At 39.4% G+C, this 22,867-nt stretch overlaps 1 protein-coding gene across 2 annotated transcripts in view; it reads right to left on the bottom strand.

Annotated features, from left to right (window-relative positions):
• VPS54 (vacuolar protein sorting 54 homolog (S. cerevisiae)) overlaps window positions 1–22,867 on the bottom strand; it is a 52,585-nt gene that overhangs the window by 28,827 nt on the left and 891 nt on the right. The window contains exons 2-7 of one of the 2 annotated variants that reach the window (XM_009577429.1): window positions 13,544–13,705; window positions 12,440–12,681; window positions 10,900–10,978; window positions 7,922–7,956; window positions 6,275–6,406; window positions 3,190–3,575 (exon numbers count right to left, since the gene is read on the bottom strand). In XM_009577429.1, coding sequence (XP_009575724.1) covers window positions 3,190–3,575; window positions 6,275–6,406; window positions 7,922–7,956; window positions 10,900–10,978; window positions 12,440–12,681; window positions 13,544–13,679 — 1,010 coding nt within the window. In that variant the 5' untranslated portion in view covers window positions 13,680–13,705. Of the gene's footprint in view, window positions 1–3,189; window positions 3,576–6,274; window positions 6,407–7,921; window positions 7,957–10,899; window positions 10,979–12,439; window positions 12,682–13,543; window positions 13,706–22,867 lie in introns of those variants that run through there. The other variant, XM_009577430.1, reaches the window with a different exon arrangement.

Below are 22,867 nucleotides of genomic sequence, written 5' to 3'. Positions count from 1 at the left end.
CGAGTTGCAAAACTTAATGCAGGACTAACACCCACAACACAAAGGCTCTTACTTAGGTAAGCACAAAGATGCTCTTCAGTAAATTATTTCTGTAACTGTGCTTAACTACGCTGAAACACAACGTAACCTACTCTCTCAAACCTCAGGTATGGAAATGTCCAACAAGAGCTCCCAGCACGTGCTGCCACCACTTCACCCGAGATGTTCTAGCCTCTAACAACAAAAAAAATCACTCCACCCTGAAACACGCAGGAATAAGTCAAACCTTAATTCATACTCCAGCGAAACACCGTGGCAATGATCTCTTAAGAGGTACCAGTCACACAACAGGTCCTTTCAGTGACTGAATACTACAATTCTCTTATGTAAAATTACGAGTGCAGGGTAAAAATTCTTTTAAATTACACAGATGAGAACTATTTTACCAGGCATCTGTGGTTTGCCAGCATACCTGTGCAAAAAAATCACCAGATCTCCATCACTCCAACAAAGATTGTGAAAACAATGTAAAAACTGGCAGAACAGATCTGAAATTTAGTTAACGTAACAATTTTTTTTTTTTGTAAAATTAAAAAGATGAACTTGAAAAGGACAAAGAGCTCCAAAACTTTAATTCTATCCTATAGCAGTAGCAAGCAATAATCATACAGTTATGACTGATACATATAATCACTGGGTGTATTAACCTAGACTAAAGACACCAATTTATTACTTCACAGCACCATTAAGGTGCTTTCATTTTTTGCTATAACTAGAATCAAATAACGTTTTTTTCCTGCGTATAGCATGACAAGAGGAGAATAATTTTTGTAAACGGATGATCTGAATAGTTTTCTTACTGCTTTACACTGAATGACTCTGCTACATGACTCAATTTAAAGCTGTCTGTTGAAAAGCAAATTCTACAAGCTGCCACGCACAACACTAACGCAACAAGTTTGTTTTTTTTTTTAAATAAGAGACAAATTATTTAGGGAAAAAAAGAGATACTAATTTTTTAGAAAAATGAGATACTGATTTAGAAGTTAATCTCTTCTTAAAATAAATCAGGTATTTAACTCACTTGACAACTGCAGCATTCTTGCTCAGAACAAAGCAAGAACATCCATTTGGTATTTCTTGGAAAAAGCTGAAGTATTTGTGTATGGCATCAATTTACATTTTTTTTTAAATTTTATGTATTTTTAAAAACACAACATTCTACTGAGAAGTTTTATCAAGATCTCCACCTTCCCATTGCATGTTAGTTCTCCAGACACGCTATACACACAGGCCACTGTGAGACTTGGGAACAACTGTGCCGGGCTTCTCAACTGCACTTGCATCTCTGATAGGGATGATGACTTAGGTTGCATTTAACTAACCTTTCTGAACCTTTAATGTCCTAAGCAGAGGGGACATTTCCCACTCCCATCACTATTTTTAATGCTACCAAACCAATCAACTGAGCGTTATTCACAGAAATCACTTTTTACAGACAAGATGAATATTTACCTGCAAATATGCTCCACATCAGAGTGTAATTTTAAAATAATGGCACATTCTTGGGACATCACGTATACTAATCACAATGACAACAGAATTGCACTCTCTGCTGATGTTGCATGGCAGTTACTTGATTGCAAAACACAACTAATCCTAATTGATGTTGTCACAGGATTGTAGAATTATACTCACTATCATCAAGGTAAATGCAAATGTGACTCAGTCAAGGGCTGTGCACCATAATCAAGTTGTTGAGAGCAGGAACAATAAAGAGGAAAGAAACTGCACTGAGGTGTCTGAAGATGGACCATCTAAGCTAAAAGGAAAAGACTAACAGCTTCTAACAACTCTCCTCCCAATAGTTTATTAGCTCTTTAAAAAAAATTATTTTTTAAATGTAATTTTTTTTTAAAAGACTTTTTCTGAGATCTTTTCTACATAAAATTTGAGTCTTTTTCCGAATCAGCTAGAAGTGGTGTTAGAAGAGGAGCTCATCTGAACAGACGTAACCGTATGAAGTTCTGAACATTCATGTTACCGTTATTGAGCAACAGCCATGGTTTTATTATGCAAGCTGGGAACCACCAGGTTGCAGGAACCACATGACCTCTAAACAAAACAAAAAAAGATCCCAGCATCAACTTTTAAAACTAAGTGTACAGCTCCTCAACTGGCTGATGCAAGTCTCAGAGCTGATTTAACATATACTACTTCTGCCAGCATCGTACCACAGTGGCAGCTTTGCATATGACACTTTTATCCTGTATACAACTGCTATGATAGCTTATTTTACATCAGCTAAAAGGATTCTACTGTAGTAATACTCTTGCATATCACAGAGGACAGTGCAGCGGCATCTCCCAAGTGGAGCTCTAAGAATCCACTGTTAACAGAAACAGCCAGCACAGGACCTTGGACTCACTAATTCCCATCACTGTAGCAAACATGGGTGAAAAAACAGTAGCAACAGCAGCTTGGGCAGCACCTTCCCCCTGTTTCTTCCCTTCCCAACTTCAGCAGCTCACAGAACTGGATTTCTCAGTCGAATGGAGCAAGAGAAAGCACCCCCTGGCCCTGTAAATACAGCTCTCCACGAGAGCAGACATGGCTGAACACATCCCTTCTGACCAGTTGTCAACCTCAAACCACATTTTGAGCCATGGTTTGATAGCTTTGCACTGGCTTTTGCTTGCAAAGCTTCTTCCAGCACAAGCACAGGCTGGAGGCCGACCTACTCAACACACAGTCCGTGCACATTCCTATAACACCTAGGTCAGTCACTAAAGACAGTGGCCCGCAGTGGAGCTGTGTAGCAAGAACTGTATCTCTGGGGTGCTGCATGCACGAGGATTACAGACCACCACTTGGAAACCATCTCTCAGCTGTGGGCTACAAGCCCTGCAAGATGAAGGTCCAGCCACTGCTTGGCTCTCATCTCTGCACCCCTAAACCACCTGTAGACAAGAATGGAGTACAAAGCATCTAGATGTTAAAAGTTCATTTCCCCCACCCCCCCCAAAAAAAATTATCTCTAGCACATGTATTAGTCACACTGCTTATGCCACACTTACATTTTGTACCTTTTGTACTAAGTCCTCCAAGAACGAACAAACAAAGGTAAAACAAACCCCTTCAGCCAACATAATGTGCTCAACACATTCTAGCTCTTCCTGCATTTCATTAATTTCCTAGATGGTTACCTACCGGAAACTGTGAATGCCTTGAAGCTCTTGCTGTAACACCTCCTGTGTTGTTGCTATTAAGTCCAAAGCTCCAACAAACTCAGAAGTAGATAGCAGCAACTGTACTGTGGGCTGTGTTTGGTGTACAGTAGCCATTAACTTCAATTTATTGTATGCTTTTATACAGTTATTTCTGGTGAGTGAGAGTCTTAAAACTCGAAGTGATCCTTCACACATTACTTTATCAATTTTGGAGATTTTCTCTCTAAGTAATTTTACAGCCTGGGAGGTTTTTCTGAGGTAGTCCTGCAACTCATGCTGAGAGGTCATTGCATGAAAAAATGCTTCTGAGCGCAGAGAAATCTGATGAGCTATATTGACTTCCACAATGTCCAGATAATGGCTCAGCTAGAAAGAGGACAGAGGAAGAAAAACGAACAGTGTTGTTATGACTTGGCAAGTTTATCTCCATGCAAATCTAATTTCAGGGTATTTGTCTTACTGTATCACAAGGAAATTTTGCTAATAAAAATTAAAACCCTTTGTCAGATTAGCAAGCAAATAACTACCCATTGTGGTTTGATCATTTGTTTTTAAATGAACTCAAAATCACTTTGGGAAAGCTGACTTGATGCCTCTCCTGCTTGAAAATTACAAGGTAGAAAAGCAAATAATTTTCAAATACCCAAGATTTTGTACCACATGGTTGCACACTGACACTGTTACGATATGGCCATTAACCAGGAGACAGCTCTGGATACTGGCTTGCAAGTAAGAAGAGTATACACAAGCAAATATGCTATGTGCTTTGGGGCACTGAAGTTGCTAAAGATACAGCTCCACTACACTTGATGACATGGCTTTGGAATGGCTCTGTTCATTTAAAAAGGCTGTAGCATCTTCTTTGTAGAAAAATCCTCAGGATATCTCCGGCTGCAGTTGTTTTTTTGCCAACCAGTTGGAGTTCCTATTAAACATATTTCATGTGCACAGGCACTGTGGGATTCCCAGAGACAGAGTATGCCTACATGTTTAGAACCTGAAATTCAAATTCTCTATGTTGAACAGTTACCAGACCATTGGGTTGGCCTGATTATTTGAGCTGTAAAAGCTCTGCGTTCTGGCTTATGCTGAATATGCAAACTCAAAGGACTGAGGCATTAGGATGCTCATCTGAATGCTGATACTCAGATGACCTGGTTTCTAAGAGGTGCCAAGCACTCAAACCTCATGCTGAATTTCAAAAGGCCCATCCAGAGATGGAAAGAAAATCAGCTGGAGAATGTTTCCTTCTTATAGTTATTTTCATCCTGCATGTATTTAATGCTGGGGATTTATACAATATGCAAACCCATCTTCTTTGTAATACATTTAATCAAAAACATCCTCTACCAAACAGCTGTGACACACCTAGCCCATAGGAAAAGCTGAGACAGACTGTGACACAGGGATCTGAGAAAGGTTTATTACAATCATTTATTTATGTGATTGTACCAACCAGATGCCCCAGGTCCCTTCACTATGTTGAGCGAGGTAGAGCAAACAGAACAAAATGATAGTACCTGCCTCAAAGAGCTTACAGTTCCATTGTAGGGCAAGACATGGAAGGAGGTAAGGAGGAAAAAAATGTCAGGGGGAAGTTGTTCAAGTAGATCAGCAGCAGTCCAAAAGCTGCTAAGTACATGTGCCTAAGGCAGATTTTTCCAAATCCTGTTGAAAAATAGTGCCTGGAGCTAAGGATAATTATGGCACCAGGGTGCCTATTTACACGTTGTAAGTGTAAACTTCATACAGTTTAGAGCCTTTAAAAAGTAAAACAAAAAATTTGGGCCCATTTCAGTAACATGAAGCAGTGCAATAAGTTGTTTATCAGGCATGTGGCTTTGGAGGCAACGGAACTGTTCACTCTACCTATTTGTATCACCTCTCCAAAGAAGCGCAGCTCACAGCTATTCAAAGCCTTATTTTCCCTCCACTGCATCAGAGAGGGCTCTGGCTCTCCTTCGCTCAAAGTCCATGTTGAGTGTCCATCCTGCTGCTGCCAGGCTCACTTTGCGAGTTTAAAGCATATGCCAGACATTGCTTTTTCATCTTCAGACAGCAACTGCCACAAGAAACTCCAAAGAGTATTCCTCCGACTTTAGGTGTGGAGGACAACCCAATGAAGGATCAAGTTAGCCTCCAGCAAAGCCTGTCTCTTCCTCCTGACCTGGAGGGAGAGCAGGAAGACTAACTCCTGGAAATTTGGAAACATCTTCCAGAAGATCTCACGTTATTTTTTTCTTAAGGCACCTCACTACTTTTTTTCTTTTTTTTTTTCTTTTTCCTCTAGCTCCTAGAAGTTTTAGTAGGTGAAACAGGAGGGAAAATTAAAGTCAGAAAACAGGCTCCAAAATCACGTAGATTTTCTACAAGCATTTTGTGGGTATTTGTACCATTAAAATGATTCATTATGGGATTTTCTACACTGTGACTACACAATTAACAAACAAACAAAAAAAGACCAAGTAAAGACTTCAGTTTCCAATATGAAAGAAACAGTTCTGCTTTCACGCTCTCCAATGCACTCAAGTCCTTTGTGAAATACAAAAATGGGCGAGTGCAGATGACATGACAACAAAAGGTAAGAGGAAGCTCCTGACATACAAAACCTCAGGATTTAGTATTTCTTTTAGCACAGAAACCACAGTGCCTTGAATCTGGAGTTTTCCTGAGATGTGAGAAAGCAATAGTTTTAAACAGTGTACAACCTCTAGCTTTCCCTTCTCACGGAATTGCTCTTCCTCCCTTACAAACAGCTCCACATCTATGAAGTTCTCAATATATACCTGCTTCACTAAGTTTTAGTGGTCATGAAGAGCCAATTTTTATGCCATATACAGATTCTTTTTTCCAGATTTGTTAGATACGTTTATGTAGCAGGGGAAAAAAGTTCTTTTTCAGTGAGATGTATTGTTTACTAGCAATCTGCAGCCTGACATAAAATGAGAGATAACAAAGCCCGCAACAGTAATGTCTCAACAAACAGTACAGAACAGCAGCAATGGAGTTTCTCTGTAGTAAGTAACAGCTGTGATGGGTAACGACATCTTGTATTGAAGTTGTACCTTTTCTTGAAGTAACTTGGAGGAAGCTGCGTCACGATTTCCTTTTCCACCAGCAGTACTAAAATGAGACCATGGTAAAACGGCATTAAATGTTAAGGAATCTTCCAAGGCAAAATCTGGTTTCATAAAAATCTGAAACAGAAAAACAAAAGAAATAAATGCACCTCTCTCACCCCTACATTTTCCTCCCCAGTTTAACACACCTCCTGTCTCATGAAACTAACAGGGACCTTGTTTGTTGATTTTTCAAAAAACAAATTTTCATTTATCCAGGCAAACAAGTTCATTCCAGACCTCATAACCGATTTACTTTACATCTTAAAAGCTTGTGTGATCTGACAAAGTCTTATCTTCCTAAAAGTGGAAGTCACAGCTCCAAAATTACATAGGTTATCAAGCACCCAAGATGATCTAAACATCCTGAGCGTGAAAACGTAGGCAGCATTAAACGTGGGTCCTCTAAAGGATCAGAGCAAACGTTCTTCAATAGCAGGGGCATCCTACTGCTGATGTGCTCATTTCTAGGGCCATAGCTTCTACCAGACTGAGGATCCAGCCAGCTGTCAGGGTGCAGCAAGTGTTGCCTGGGAGGGAACAGAGCCTCAAGTTGATCTCCTTTAGCACAGTGCAGCAAACGTGCTGGTCACAGAGTCAGTAACATGTAACATTAACACTACACATCTCTGATAACTATTAATCTAAAATTCTCTCTGATAACGTTATTTTTACTTGACAAAACTGGTACAAACCTTGAGCTTCCAGGCAGATAGCAGTACCCTTTTCCCTGTATTTATGAAGTGTAATTTTAAAAGGTTCAACATAGACTGCAGTATCACACCACACTCAAACATTCTTGCTTCCTGGACTTTAAACATTGCCATCTCTGATAACTATTAATCTAAAATTCTCTCTGATAACGTTATTTTTACTTGACAAAACTGGTACAAACCTTGAGCTTCCAGGCAGATAGCAGTACCCTTTTCCCTGTATTTATGAAGTGTAATTTTAAAAGGTTCAACATAGACTGCAGTATCACACCACACTCAAACATTCTTGCTTCCTGGACTTTAAACATTGCACTGACAGCTATTTCACGACTGGCACAGAGATGCTGACCCATATTAACACTCTGACTTCTTAATGTACCTAGAAAAAATTATTCAGACTGAACGGAATCTGGAGTTGTGTCTTTTGTCAACCTGACACAAGAAGACCACATCATATACGCTGCAAGCATGTATGCAAGAGGGCTTTGCTCACGGATTCAAGGAGTTAAACCTAATGTTAAGTTGAACACTATGCAGTATTCAAGCTTCTATCAAACTCTTCAGTTTCCTTTTCCTCCTAGAACACAGAGTGGCTAATCTTGCCCAGCTCTGAGGTTTTAAGATTGAGGTTATTAAAGATGAAAGAATTAATGGCATTTGTACTCTACTTTAAGTAAGAGAAAAATCAAGGCCACAGGAAACAACAACAAAAAGAAAGAAAAAGTAGACTGTTGTAAATTCTGAGCACTGCAGATCCTCTTGAGAATCAGCTCAAGTAATCAGCTTGGACGAAATTTCTACAAAGAAGAGAGTACATTCATATATTCAAGACTACATGTGAGAAATCCTTATAAAAGCTTAGAGTGCACAGGAACCATACCTTAGGTACTTGTTCCAGATCTGTCCTGGATTTATCTAAAATTAAACAAAATACAAATAGTCATTCACGAGCAAACAATGGAAAACAATTACCTTGAACACTATGAAACCCTATGAGGAAGTTTTCATGACAACGGTGCCAGGTTCCTCACAGTGGGCGTACAGGGAACAGTGGTTATAAATTAAAACAAAAGGTTCTGACTGAACATGAGGAAAACCTTTTTCACCGTGAGGACAATCAAGCATTGGAGCAGGCTGCCCAGAGAGGCTAGATACTCTCCATCCTTGGAGGTCTTCAAGCCCGTCTGGATAAAGCCCTAAACAGCTTGGCCTGACCCCACAGCTGAACTGGCTTTGAGATGGCAGTTGCAGCAAAGACTTTCTGAAGTCCTTTCCAACCTGAAATATTCTGATTCTTCAAAACACGTTGTTTTCCTTTGTAGTTTAGGTCTCATGCTCAGAGTATTCAAAGGTGCTCACATTCAGCTGCTTTGACAGCGAAAACAAAGCAATCTACTTAGCACTTCACATTCTTTAACGCGCTGTTCAATCAACTGGCAAGGGCCAGTAAAAGGTCGCTCTAACATCACCCCAATTTAATGCTCCAGATGGAAGCTGCCCATATAATCACAGCACTTGGAGAATGGATGCACAAAGTCTGGCAAGAAGAATGAATGAGGAGGCAGGACAGAGTCCCGAGCACACTGAGCAAGCAGCACAGAAGTGGCCCTTCCCTTGAAGTAAGCTGACCTGACAACTGCAGAAGGTAAGATAGTTGAGCTGGGAAAAGAGGTGCATCATTGTACTCCAGCAGAACTTGAAGAAAAGGCAAATTCAGACTTTTAAGGTTCAGCCAAAATCCCCTTTTCTTCCCTACTCATTAACTTAGTGTGCATCATGAAGAGGGGGCACATTGGAGGCCAAAAAAGGTCACGAATTTAAAAACAACAAGCCCATACCTCAGCTGGACGGCCTACTCGTCCCTGACAAATATGGTAAGTGCTACATCAGCATTATCTTCCACATTTCTCTCACCTCTTTGGTTCTTACTTTATTTGTTTGTTACCTTATTTATATCTAAATACAAAAGGCAATCTAGGAATCATCCTGCTGTCCTCAGTCTTTGGACAGACCGACTCTCATGCAAGCGAAAGGGCAAGTCTTGCAGGCTGGAGTTAGAGGAAGACCAGCAACACCATCAAAAGAAACTATAGAAAACACAGAGTTTCAGTTCAGCAAATGATGCTTCTACTAGGAACTACAAAAGAAGCTCCCAGTTACTTTGGTGACACAGCATTCTCTTTTTAAAAACAAAAGCCTCTTTCAAAATGGAGTAAGCTTAAGCCTGAAGAAGGAACTTTTATTTTGCAGTATGCGCCACAGACAGACTCATTCAGGAACAGCTATTCCAAAATAACACCAAGTACAGAGAAACCCTACAGAAGGACTTCCTTTTGCATGGAAAAGGAGGAAGAAAGCTGATTGAAAGAACTTGATCAAAAGTAGTAAACTACTGAAGCTTCTTGCTGCATTACCTGTAGACATTGATATAGACAAGCCTGATCAAACAGTGATTGGCAAATAAACCCTTTTATGCTAACATTTTTGAGAAAATAAATTAAGTATTAAAAGTTTGCTCCAGGTTATGAGTGTTTCTTTTCCTTTTGCTTGTCTTTTCTTTTTCATTTTGTCTCTCGCCTTCCTTTGTTTAGTTTCATACTAGCTGAACTACTTCCATAAAATCTTGAAACTCAGCCTTGCTACAGCTGTGGACACCAAAAAAAGTTTGCCAGGTAGTCTTTGCTAACAGTAATCAGAGAAACATTAACCAGAGAACTGACCAGAGTAGAACTTCATGAAGTTCAACACAGGAAAAGGCAAAGTCCTGCACCTGGAGAGGAATAACCCCAAAGACCAGTACACACTAGGGGTCTAGCGGCTGGAAAGCATCCCTGCAGAGAGGGACCTGGGGTCCTGGCAGACCACAAACTGACCATGAGCCAGCAGTGCACTCTTGCGGCAAAGCATCCTGGGTTGCATTAGGCAGAGAATTGCCAGCAGGTTGAGGGAAGGTGATTCTCCCCCTCCACAGAGCACTGGTGAGACATCTGGAGCAGTGCATCCAGTTCTGAGCTCCCCAGTACAAGACAGACCTAGACATACTGGAGTGAGTCCAGTGAAGGGCCACAAAGATGATTAAGGGACGAGGGCATTTTTCACAAGAGGAAAGGCTGAGAGAGCTGAGACTGTTTAGCCTGGAAAAGCTCAGGGGGGACCTTATCAATGTTTTTAAATATCTGATGAGAGGGTGTAAAGAAGACAGAGCAGGCTCTTCTCAGTGGTGCTCAGTGACAGGACAAGAGGCAATGGGCAGAAACTGATACAAGAAAAATTCCATCTGAACGCAAGGAAACACTTGTACTGTGAGGGTGGTCAAACACTGAAACGGGTTGCCCAGAGAGGTTGTGTAATCTCAATCTGTGGATAAATTCAAAAGCCAACCGGACACTGTCCTCCCATAGGTGACCCTGCTTGAGCAGGTGGTTGGACTAGACCATCTTGAGACGTCACTTCCATCCTTGGCCATTCTGTGATCCTCATGGCAGAGGAACAGGAATGGCCCAGCACTGCCATTCTTCACTGCAAAGTCAACAGCTGCTAAAAATTTGATGCAACAGTTTCAATGGATCTTAAACACACAGAAGTTAAAAGGAAACGCTGCCAGGGACATAATGACCTGCCATGAATACAAACATGCCAAGGAAAAGTTTAAAAGCAGGTATCACAAGCATTTTGACCTATAAAATATCAGCAGTGATCATAAATACTTCTAGTCAACCATGTCTGAGTTTTCACTTACTGTTCACCAGCAGCTATTTTTGCACGAGGCCCTTGAGCAAGTAAAGGAGATGATCAGTACGTTATAGTAATCATTAAAGAAATTACTTTTCAACGACTAAAGGAAGGCTTTGACTGTACCGTGGGTGTGTAATACAGTCCTGTCGAAGGTATCTTTAGGAGTACAAATATTCTTGCATCTTTCATGAACCTTCTCTCTCTGTAAAAGAGAAAATATATTAAAGAATTACTTTGAGGCTTTAAAAAGATTATTTTTCTTTGAAACAGACGTTCAGAACATTTTCAGTTAAACATACTGCATTATGCCAAATAATTCTGACAAGTTCACAATAGTATTTTTTCCCTCTTAAAAGCTCAGATGATGTTTGTCCAGGTGAAAGCTAACACAGGTTGAAATTTTTGGTCTATATGTTGTTTTTTCAGTATCTTTACATCTCAAGAGAAAATGAACACAAAAGTTATTGAAAAGGTGTAATAACCTCTCTACATAATGAGATATAACCATAGAGCAATTACAATTACATATCCAAACATTTATTTGCTGTCTAATTCAGAAGTCACACTAACACACAATGAATGCTTTTTCACTGCTAAATTAAATCGGATCAAAGTAGAAATTGCTTCCACATCTTACTAATGACCACCTTGCTGAAATCATGTATCTTGTCTCGTCACGCTGGCTGAGCTTCAAATTTTATCCACAGGTGTAAACAACACCAGAAACCATAGTGATGAGAAATTACATTTCTAAAGAACACCGATGTTAGCTAGATCTCTGCTAGAAGCTACATCATGTGTCAGGTCCCTCTTTCTAAAACCTTCTTTCGTTTCGCAGTCACTGCATTACACGCTAACGGATGAGCTCTTATACGTTTTAAATGTTAGTGTGAACTAACAGCAATAGTTCAGTTACAGGCAATACCCTCCCACATACTTTAACTATGATTTACATAAGTAACACTTCCTGCAGCTAATTCTGTAACAGCAAAAAAACAAGAAAGTTACAAACCAAGGAAGCAGAAAACAGTGGGAGACTTCTACAAGTTCCTTCAGTTAAAAAAAGAAAGAATACTACATACTTACTGACACCTGTATTTTAAGAGTTTGTAGAAGTCTCCTACTGGTCCTGGTGTCCTTAGATGTAGCTTAAACTTTCCTGTTACAAAAGAAATCATCAAGATAATAGGCCTATTTACAGTTTAAGAACTTCACGTATAAATGTTTACATTAGAGACTCTTAAAAAAAAAAATCCCTAAGCCTTGCAGCACATAGTCATGTTTTGCATTTGATGCAAAGGTCTGAAAATGCTATGTTGTTCTGTAGAGCCCAATCGTTAAACAATCCTTACAGAAAAAGGATTAATAATCAGAAAGAATAAATAGGAACTGTAAGCCCTGGTACAGAGCGCAGTATTCAGAAATACAAATGAAGAAAAAATGAAATTGCCTAGAGAGAATTTAGACAGCATTTTCCACACTATGAATACTGAGATTATAAAACAAGAAATGCCTAATGAAGAGTCAACAAGCACTGAAGAGCAAATTAATTATCAGCTAACTGTACGATGGCTACTAACAGGGACAATCTCTAATTACAAGAAGGATCTAAAAATCTCTTTCTGGCCCCTAGTACTACATGCATCTAATTTTGGGTTCTTACCGGAGTGATTTCCTGTTGGTATAATACAAAATGTTCCTTGGTGATCTGTGGGAGGTAGAATGAAGGCGTGACTTCAGTGTCCACAAAGTCCACTCCCCATGTTTTTGTAAAGAAATCAGATTCCCTTTTTGCTAACCTAGGATCATTTAGTGCTGCTGGGAGATTGACTTTGGAATGATAAATAGTCCATCTGTGCTGATCCACAACTAGAGATGGGCTGTCACATAAATTACTGGGATCGCCTGCAGCACAAAAGACAAGACAGTTTGTTAAGGTGAGAAACTGAAAGTTGTATTTTTGCTAAAATGTGGTTCTTAAGCAAACCATGTTTTCACAATTACATAGTGGATCAGAATTATCTGTGTAAAAGACGCATGATATTCTCCTTCTGCAACACTTTAACTTGCACTTCTTCTATCAGATTAACCAACAAAAGTTTTGAACACAGTGGTGTATTCACACTCATTAAACATATTTAGCTCAAAAGCATTAGCTTCTACTGAAGAGAAAAAAATTCCAACCACAAACATATTTTTAATAATCTGAACTCGATCAGAATGACAGTTCAAATTCATTAGCATTATATTTCGTAATTCTTAAGATCCCACCCCACCTACTCCTTTTTATAGACTAAGCTTTAGTATACCACAGCAGCTATAACTGTGACCAAAACCTGGTTTTATGATAGCACTATAGACTTGTGACAGTGCTAGAGACAGGTCCTGATCTCTTGCTTCCCGCTGCAAGAGCGCTGGGGTGTTTCACAGAAGTAATGCAGCTAGACTCCAAGCACGCTGAACAGATATGTTACAGGCTCTGACTGAATATACTCTCTCCTTGCATGGATCATATGGATCATAGCTATAATGTGGAATCACACAAGCAAGATCCCATCTATAATGTGGGCATCTAAAACCAAGCTGCAACAGGCTCTCCCATTGCTCCAAAGGGACACTGGGTGGTATAAAGCAGAATTACAGCATACTTTGAAATAAGACTATGGCTTAGAACACTACACCCAGTATACAAGAAAATTTGACTGAACAATTTTAAATGGATTAGCAAATTTAACTACATTTCCACTCTCCTTGACACCGACATTACCTGTAGGTTCCTTGGGACACACATCAGGCAGTGACTGCACAGGTCGAAAGCGTTTTGTGGCATCCATTTCCTTTTTAAAGAAAGCATCACTGCTGTTCGACTGAGGCACTGGTGAAGAACTGTGGCTTGATGCCATTGCATAAAATCACCACTTGATAAAAGCTAAATAAGAAACAATAAATATCAAGGCTTTAATAAACTTCTGGTTAGGGGTTGTATCAAAACATTGACACTCCATCACCTATATAGTATTTTTTATAAATGCAACACTTTAACTGACACATTTCAACAGCAACAGAGGAAAGTTTATTTTAAACACAAAAATAAAAGGCAGAACATAACTTCATAGTCTGTTTCCTCCCACACCTCTAGGTTTGGAGGATAGCTTATTCTTGCACACAGCACCAATAAAATAATATGTTTTTAAAAAAAAGAAAAAAAAAGTCTTTCAGGCACTTCTGCCTTTCTACTGCCACTCACTATTGCAGTCACAGGGAACACATTCACATGGAACTTCCTCACAGATATCAGGAAATCAGGCAGCTCAGGTAGACAAATGTATAGCCTTCCACCTCCTCTTCCCTCCTACCTACCTACTGTCCTCAGCGACTGCAGGGAGCAGCTCACCTTTTGCATCTGCAGAGGCATGCCACGCTCCCATGCCACATGGGAGGTTTAACCACAGTGCATTACATGCTGCAGTGAAAAAGGTAACGGGTGCAGGTGGGATATTCTGTGCCCTCATTCTGTTGTGCTGCATTAACATTACGAGCCCAGCAAGAGGTGGTGCACCATTTTCTCCAAAGGAGGAGGTCTGCAACCTGTGTTTATGATTCAGCCAAGCCCGGCAACAGCTACCCACAGATACAATATATAATTAATTATTTATAGTAACTGAAATCATTATCACATTTCAGACAAATCAGAATCTGAAGAATACAAGCACACCATGTGTATCAGAAAAGCATGAGCACATATTATGCATGGAACATAGACATCTTTTATCACTCGCATCAGGAAAATTGGCAATTCAACTTTTCATGGCTGTCTAGTAAAGTAAACTATAGTTTATTTCAACATAAAAAGCATTTGCACAGAGAAGATAATTAAAACACAGATCAAAACGCTCTGGAGTAAGGAAAGTCCCACTAATTTTCCATTTAATTTTAAGCTCCCAATTTGGAAATAAACAGCCTTAAAAATTTTGCACCAGGGCTGAACAACATAATGCTTTCTTTCCACCTGTAAACAAAGCTGCATCTCCATCAAAGTATGGGTTGAGTCAGTAGTAAACTGCAGAACTATTAGAGGTTTGAGAGTTTATTAAAACATCCCCATAATGTACAGCTCAAAGAGTGCCCGTTCAAAGGGACCGATCTGAATCCTCGCCTTTAAGGAGAAGTAAACACATCTAGCAAGATCTTAGCGTTTAACTACCAACCCTTAAGGGATACCTAAATTACTTACTACCCTGTGAAGGAGCACAAAAAGATAAAAGGCCTATTTTATCTTCAGTCGCTGAAGCGGGCACCAAGGGATGAGTGTACGTCACTGTGTCAACTTCTAACAGCATCACTTATATTACAGCAAATCTCATTTGGAAAAGAAAAAAAAAAGTTCTACTTTCTAAATGAGGTTGGAAGTGTCCTACAAAACAATTCTAAAAATGAGTTAAGATATGTACAGCTATAATAGAGCATCCCAATGAACAGGCCCATAATGACTAACAAACACGTATTCTGGCCAAAATTCTGTCCATTGGGTACCATTCCTGATATCCACTTGCCTCTCTCCCTTTCTATCCGACCACGCAGCAAGACAAGAAGGAGAACGTGCTTCCACTGTCATTTTTAGAACTGACTTTTAGAAGGGGTGAAAATAGACCACCAGAAGCCTTTCTAAAAATGCTGCAGAAGGACTGAAAAATCTGTCTCCCGTTTTTTCTTGGGAGGGGATTCCCTTCTTTCTTATAGTAGAAAAACTTACTAGTCGAGACAGCAAATGGCAGCACTAATGGAAAACTGGAAGTAGTCAGAAAGGGGAAATACCTTCCCAGATGTCTGACAGACCTTCCTTAAATATCATAAAGCGTCAGTCTCTCTCCCCAAAACGCCCCAAACAAAACTTTCTCACTACTACTTCTGTTACACGTTCGTATTCTTATGTTCTTCCCTTGGCACTTCCAAAGTAACTTCTTTCTTTATGAAGCTCTTCCCTAATGCTTTGAGGTGTTTTTGTAAAAAATCTAGTTTATGATAATGACAGAACTCTATTGTTTTAGCATTCTTAAAAAACATATCCAGTGCTAAGTTATAATGATCAAGTCTCCTAAAGGCATACAGTAAATTTATCTGCACTTGGAACTGCTTCAAAGTTCTGTATTTGCAGTTTTTCTCCTGAAAAAGCCTCTGTAATATGACACACAGTCTGCTCTAGCCAGATGTATGAGCAACTAAGACAATTTGTAGAAAGCACTGAAATCTTGTACTCTTGCTAGCAAGTCTTTCATTAAGTCTCTTTTGTCTCCCCGTAATGAGATATTGCCTAAAAGTATATTCTAAGATGTGAATTGTCTCAACTACATAAATCTCAGTGGAGAAAATGCTAACCACATTTTGCCAGTGTAAGATTTAAAATAAATTTAAAAGACAATTTAACACTGAAGACTGGTTCAAAACATCAACTTTTCAAAAACAAACTATACCTATTCTTGCGCAGGTATTTTTATTACTTATCACCATAAAATATTCACATTGCCTTTGTACCCTGACAAATCTTAAAATTGAATGAAAAGAGTACAATAAAATATCAATGCAAGCAGTAACCTTCATACTGTTGAGTGGATTTCAACAAGATATAAAGATTCACAGGCAGAGGCCTTCTTAAATGGCATGCAATATGATGCTGTACTAAATTATTCATAGTTAACAGCTATTCTAGTAGCCTCATAAGTCAGGACCTTATGGATAATTAACCTCAACGAACAGCCACATTTGCACAGGAATAAACCCATCTGTACCGCCCAAAACCGGGCATTCCTCAAACTGCAGTCCTTAAATTAGCCAAGTATAGCTTCAGAGAGAGAAAGAAAACTGGGCAGAATTACCTGAATTAAATTCAAATTACAAAGGAACATGTGACAAGTCTATACGAAGACAAAAATCCTGCCCTAAACCTGAGCCCTTCTGTGTATGCTAACCTTGCAGAAAACAGAAAAATAGTTTCATTCGTTCACCAACAGAACAGCTGTTCCTTGTGCTACACTACCAAACATTTTATAGAGAAATGAATCTATAACCAGCCTTCTGAATCAGCATTTTTAAATACGCAACAATATACAAATTTGCTGATTTAAACACACTACAAAAAAATGAAACATAGAACAAAACTGCTGCAGAATATTTTAAATCATTCAACTTTAAAAACAAGTGAAACGCAGGTAAATGTAGTTAACTGCACAAGGTATGCAGAATGAATTATGAAAAGGTGAGTCCCCTGAGCCTCCTACTTAGAAGAGCATGTGTGCAGCAATAAGAATATGCAACTGTGTAACTTAATGACACCAATATTTAAATTGTATACAGTTAAAACCGGGTTAGATTAACTCTGTTCTCTCCAGTAATCACATAATTTACTCATACCATAATTTACTCACATCTTGTCTAGCAATGTGTAATAAACTAACACAATAAAAAAAAAAAAAAAACTTTAGGGGTTAGATACAGCAGTAACGATGGAAATACTTACAGGATTACATCTGTATTTGCAACATGCCTTCAATGTATTAAATCTATTTTGTACACACTGTATTAATTTCCTTGGTTTAAAAAAATGACATTAAATTACACTGTCACTCTAATGACTTAATATCACTGAAGTTAAACATTAAAAAAACTGAAAAAAAAAATCAACCATCGCAACAATGAAAATAGCTTTGATGATTTGAATTTATGGTATTCTTACAGTCTGAACAAATGAAGATTAATATTTCATATTCAACAATCTTACAGCTTCCTCTTTAAAAAAAAAAACTTGTTCAATAACATGCTTAGCAACTATGATATGACACAGTTGTACGACATACAGCATGGAATAAAACGACTGTGATGACAAATGTAATAACCACATGCTTGGATACTGTAGTCGGCAAAGTAGAAGATTGGTGCAGTTAGTAATGTATTAATCACATGAATTTTAAGAATTTATTTCTGTGATGACCACTCGCTGACTCTTGAGTTTCACACCTGAGGTTTCAGCAGTTAGAAGAGCAGCCAACAAAGCATATTACTCAGAAGTAATTGCACACGATGGTTATAACTCTTGAGCATGTGCTTGTTTTTCTAAGTATTAAGACTTGCACGAAGTTCTTCAGAAATTGCCTTTCCGTATTCTGAGCGTTATTCGCACACTTTGTTTTTCACATGGTAAGTCTTTGCTACTGAAACATCCAGTATTATCTCTATATAAACACGTATTAGAGAAGGTGCAAACTAAACCTCGTTTATTCATGGATATTAACTTCACATTTCTTCATTTTTGGGCAGTTTTCCATTAGCGTTATCAACCAATTTTCTATTTCCTACTTAAGGTAACAGCTTTACATGACTTAATCATTTTTACTGGCACACTTCAGCTTGTAAAGCTGTAATTTGTATTAACAATACAAATTAGAATTTAGGAAGCCAGCACAATCCCTGCAAGATGCCTGAAGTAAGTCTCAATTTATGCACTAAAGAAAACCGTATTTCTCCTTTCTCTGCGCTCTCCCTCCCAAATGAAAATAAATCTACTACCTACCAGTAATACCTTCAACTTATATCGGTAGTTTTGATAAGTTAGCTGGTACTACAAAGGGCACCCAGGAACATGGAGCTTATTAGCTCCAGCCCTTCATACAACTCAAAGAATCTGCTCTCCAACCTCGATTTTGGCTTCAAAAATAGTGACATCTAAGAAGAGACATTAAGCATCCAGGGGAAAGAGCCCAGGGCTTCCACCTGACCACACAACACTGAGCAAGTTCTCCTTTAAGTATTTCACATTGTCCATGATGAGCCACATTTGGACACCACCAGGTACTTTTCAAGAGGTACCCTCTGCATCCCAAAGGTAAGGCGAGGAGAAGTTTCTCTGTGGCCACAAACAGCATGCTAAAGTCCCTGCTGCTTTTCATGGCTTTGTCTGGCAGCAACAGAGTGAAAACAAAACATTTTAAAGTACTGTTCTGGTTACCCAAGACCCTTTGGAATAGAAAACCATCAGAAGCCACCCACAAGTCGCGCTAAAGCAAAATATTTTACCATTTCTAGAAGCAGCGATAAATACCAGAGATACTTACTAAGGAAAAGGATACCTGAAACATAACTAAAAGATCTCAACAGCCAACAACATGCCTGTTACTGATCTAATATATTTACTCGGTCCTCAAAAGTTTAGGTTTCCCACTGTATTATTATACAGCTTTTTGCTAAATCAGCAGGATTTAACCCTGTAACAAGGAAACCATGGTATGAGCAAAGTACACACCACCTTTGTAAGGCAATGTGAACCAGCCTGGACTAAGGCAAGCTTTCAATTTCTTTCAACCAGCTAATTCCTCAGGCTGAAATTTCCACACTCGCCCTGTGCCCCAAGACAGACATCCCTCTTTCAGCAGGGGAGCCAAGAAGGTTAGCTTTCAGCACAAATGTTTTAAGCAGTTTCAGAGAATGAGGTTAAGGCTGCGGAAGCTGTTCTGCTAACTGAAGCTCTTTCTGAACACCTATTTCCACCCTGGGGTTTTAGAGTAGGAAGCAGATGATTGTCAGGGCCATGATGAGGCTGTCGGAGGACAGCTGTGACTTGTCCCTCTGGCAAGTCATCTACATTTGGTGCACATTCCAACACCAAACCTCCTTACACAACTTGGAGACAAATCTGTGACAGCCTGGCCTTTCTGAAAGCCTAATAAATACACGTATATTTGTATTCATGAACACACATGGTATTTCAGTGCATTCTGCACATCTTTTAATAGTATCCCAAATCTCATGTTCCCGCACTGAGGGTATACCTTCTCTGCAAAGTTAGCATGAGTGATGACCATCCAGATTAGCCTTGCTGGGATGAAAGCAACCTGACAAGGAAGCTATGTATGAGTTATCTGCGTTTCTCATCAGCCCTGCTTAGCCACATGTGCTGTTACAATCCAGCACATTCTGTAATTCCTTGGACGGTGCTGAGCTGAGCCAGACTGTGCTACTTTCTCAGCAAACTGCATACTGGGGACTGTGGAAAAGCAAGAGCACTTGAATAGCTTAAAGAGTAATGCCACCACCCGCCCCTTATATTGTCTCTTTTATAATGCCATCTCAAAATGCTCTCCTCACATGGGGAAACAGACAAGGCAAAAAGTAATCCAACTACAAAGAAAGAATAGGACAGCTGCATCCCCACTGCAAAGCACTGTGGATAGGCTACCAGGCCAGGGTAAAACAGCATCTGACTTTCCTATTGTTATATTTTGTACTGGTTTCTTTTGCCCTCCCCAGGTGAAGTCACCCAAACAGTAGATTTTTTTATTTAAAAAAAAAAAAAAAAGCTTTAGTTGAGCTTCACTTCTTTAAATACAAGAATAAGATCCTCTGAAAAAAATTACTCCAAAAAGCCCCATCACTGAACAACATATTGTTATTTGAATGCATGTACCCACTACGTAATTAGAATAATACACAACTGTAAACATTTTGTCAAAAATTGGAAAGCAATTTATCTCCCTAAAGACAAATTATCTTAAAAGTAGTATTTCACTTTTATTCAGGTACTGAATAAAACAATTAAATGAAACATCTGTGATATAACCAATGTATCAAATGCACTTCCTCTCATCCAGAAACCTAACTTCCCAATGATGAACACTAATTTGAAATCAGAAGGCAGCTTCTGTGCTGGAGGAACAGACCTTCTTACAGCTATTTAGGTCATTATGTGTCAAGTTCTTCCATGCCAGGGGTGGTAGAATTATTCAGAAACAATTAACAAAGCAGTAAAAATATATGTCAGAAAAGAAAAGGCCTTGTGGTTAGTTGCTCACACTATCACACAAGATGAGAGTAAAATCTCTTTGCACTCTTTTTTTTCAGGCATCAGCATTACAGTGTACATCATCCCCTTGGAAAATGGTGAAATACGAGCATCTCATATGGCTCCACAGAGGTACAGGCAGCTGAAGAAAGATCAAGGAGCCCCGGTGGGCATTCCAGCTAGAAGTCTGTCAAAGGCAGAGACTGCGGAGCCGTGATATTTTGAGGAAAGGCAGAAGAACTGCACCAGCCAGAGCAAAAATTGTAACACTTAGGTCCTGACTTTACAAAAGGAGTTTGACAGAAGCTGACGGCAATTTGTGCCAACAGTAAGTTTCCCTGTGCAGGCTCTCCACTTGCATTTGCTATCTTCAGTGGGGTTAGGCTCAATTTGTTAATCTGAAACTAATTTTCTAAAAACGTGATTTTTCATTAGGTTCGTATCTTTCCGAAGCCTTACCAAAGCCCTGAACTGCAAGTAGCTATGAAAGAGTCAAATAAAAATATTTAATAGTTTTGACATTATGCAAAAAAGCTGAGACCAGGGATTATCCAAAAGCAGGCACAGCACACCTCACAGCAAGTCTTATTGAGTGGTCTTGACATAGGATGCCAGTCCACTAGTGGGAGGCAGTAAGTCACTCTGTAGGGCAAGTACTCAACAAACAAGACCATCCGACCTTTACCTTGGTGAGCACCAGAGAGTGCCACCCATGTTTGTTGATAGTTATTGTGGTGTTAATACCTGCCCAACAGAAGATCAAATGAAACGGATCACCTCTGTTCACATCACTTCCTTTTCATCCCTCAAATAGCTTCCATTTACAAGAAGAATAAATATTTCTAGAAACGTTAAAAACAGTATGGTTATGCTACATTTAGAATGCCAAAAAATAAAAGGAAGGCCTTATACCGCTGCTTACAGTAAGAGTGTAACACTGATGGGACCTGTCATATTGCAAAGCACCAGATACGCTACTCCAACTCTAATAACCTATCTTAAACACACACACCCCACCACGTCCAAAGTGGCTCCTTTTTTTGTGTTAAGAACCAGATTAATAGTTGAAATATCCTAGCTTTTTCTCTATCCAAAGATGAGTATTTTGGAACATCTGAACTGTAAATGGATCCGCCCTTTTTGAGCATGAGGGAATACATTAAGGATTCTTTACCTTTTGAAAAGAATACTCAGATCTTTTTTTAAAACCTAGATGAGGTGGGTGCCAAAAGTTAAAAATACGGGGAAGACAAATCTTAGATATGCTGGTAAATATTTCTTTGGACTTAATCATATGAGGCCCCAGAAATATATATGTAGAACATCCATTCACCATCCCCCTTTCTCTCTTTATGTTCTCTCTTTATATCCATAAAACAAAACAAGAAATAAACAAAATAAAGTGTAAAAAGAAAGAAAAAAAAAGAAACAGAAACCAAAAGAAAACTCCCAACTGGAAGGATGGTAAGATGTTCGAAGCCCTTCACTCTTCTTGAGAAACTTGCAGCTCCGCATTTCCCCAAAAGACTGAAGAAGGAAAGCAGAAGTGGCTTCTACACAGAGCTGCTGCCCCAAAAGGAGAAACAACACCTACATGATTCCATTTCCCAACTTCTTCCCACTCAAACTGCCAAAGAGCAAGTCTGCGGTCTGCTTTCTCTCTAGTCGCTCCTGACACTTCTCAGGCAAACAATATTCCTGTTCAACCTTGGAAATGTACACCCCCTTCTCCTCCCATTGAGTTTGTGCTGTCAACAGGAAGGCAAAATTCCTCCACACGTGCGCCAGACTCCTACTACAGAGAAAGTACTACAGAGGAGATGCAGGGACACCCAGGACAGATCCTATTGCTGGCAAATGGGATAGGAGAGGTAGAGCTGCTTCTCAGCACGCCTTCAGGCCTCACTAGTGAGGCTCCACACGATGTACAGCAGCTTTTGCTTAGACAGATGTAGATCTCCTGTTGATTAGTTCATTTTAGGCATTGTTTTCCTACCCAACAGAAGAACTATCCTATGCCCAGAGGATTTCAAGGGAACTAATCCTATTGCTGGCAAATGGGATAGGAGAGGTAGAGCTGCTTCTCAGCACGCCTTCAGGCCTCACTAGTGAGGCTCCACACGATGTACAGCAGCTTTTGCTTAGACAGATGTAGATCTCCTGTTGATTAGTTCATTTTAGGCATTGTTTTCCTACCCAACAGAAGAACTATCCTATGCCCAGAGGATTTCAAGGGAACTATAGCTTTTGTCTACAGTACAG

The sequence above is a fragment of the Fulmarus glacialis genome, unplaced genomic scaffold, assembly GCF_000690835.1.
Source record: "Fulmarus glacialis isolate BGI_N327 unplaced genomic scaffold, ASM69083v1 scaffold10365, whole genome shotgun sequence".
Taxonomy (NCBI): domain Eukaryota; kingdom Metazoa; phylum Chordata; class Aves; order Procellariiformes; family Procellariidae; genus Fulmarus; species Fulmarus glacialis.
This window is presented reverse-complemented; position numbering and strand designations above follow the sequence as displayed.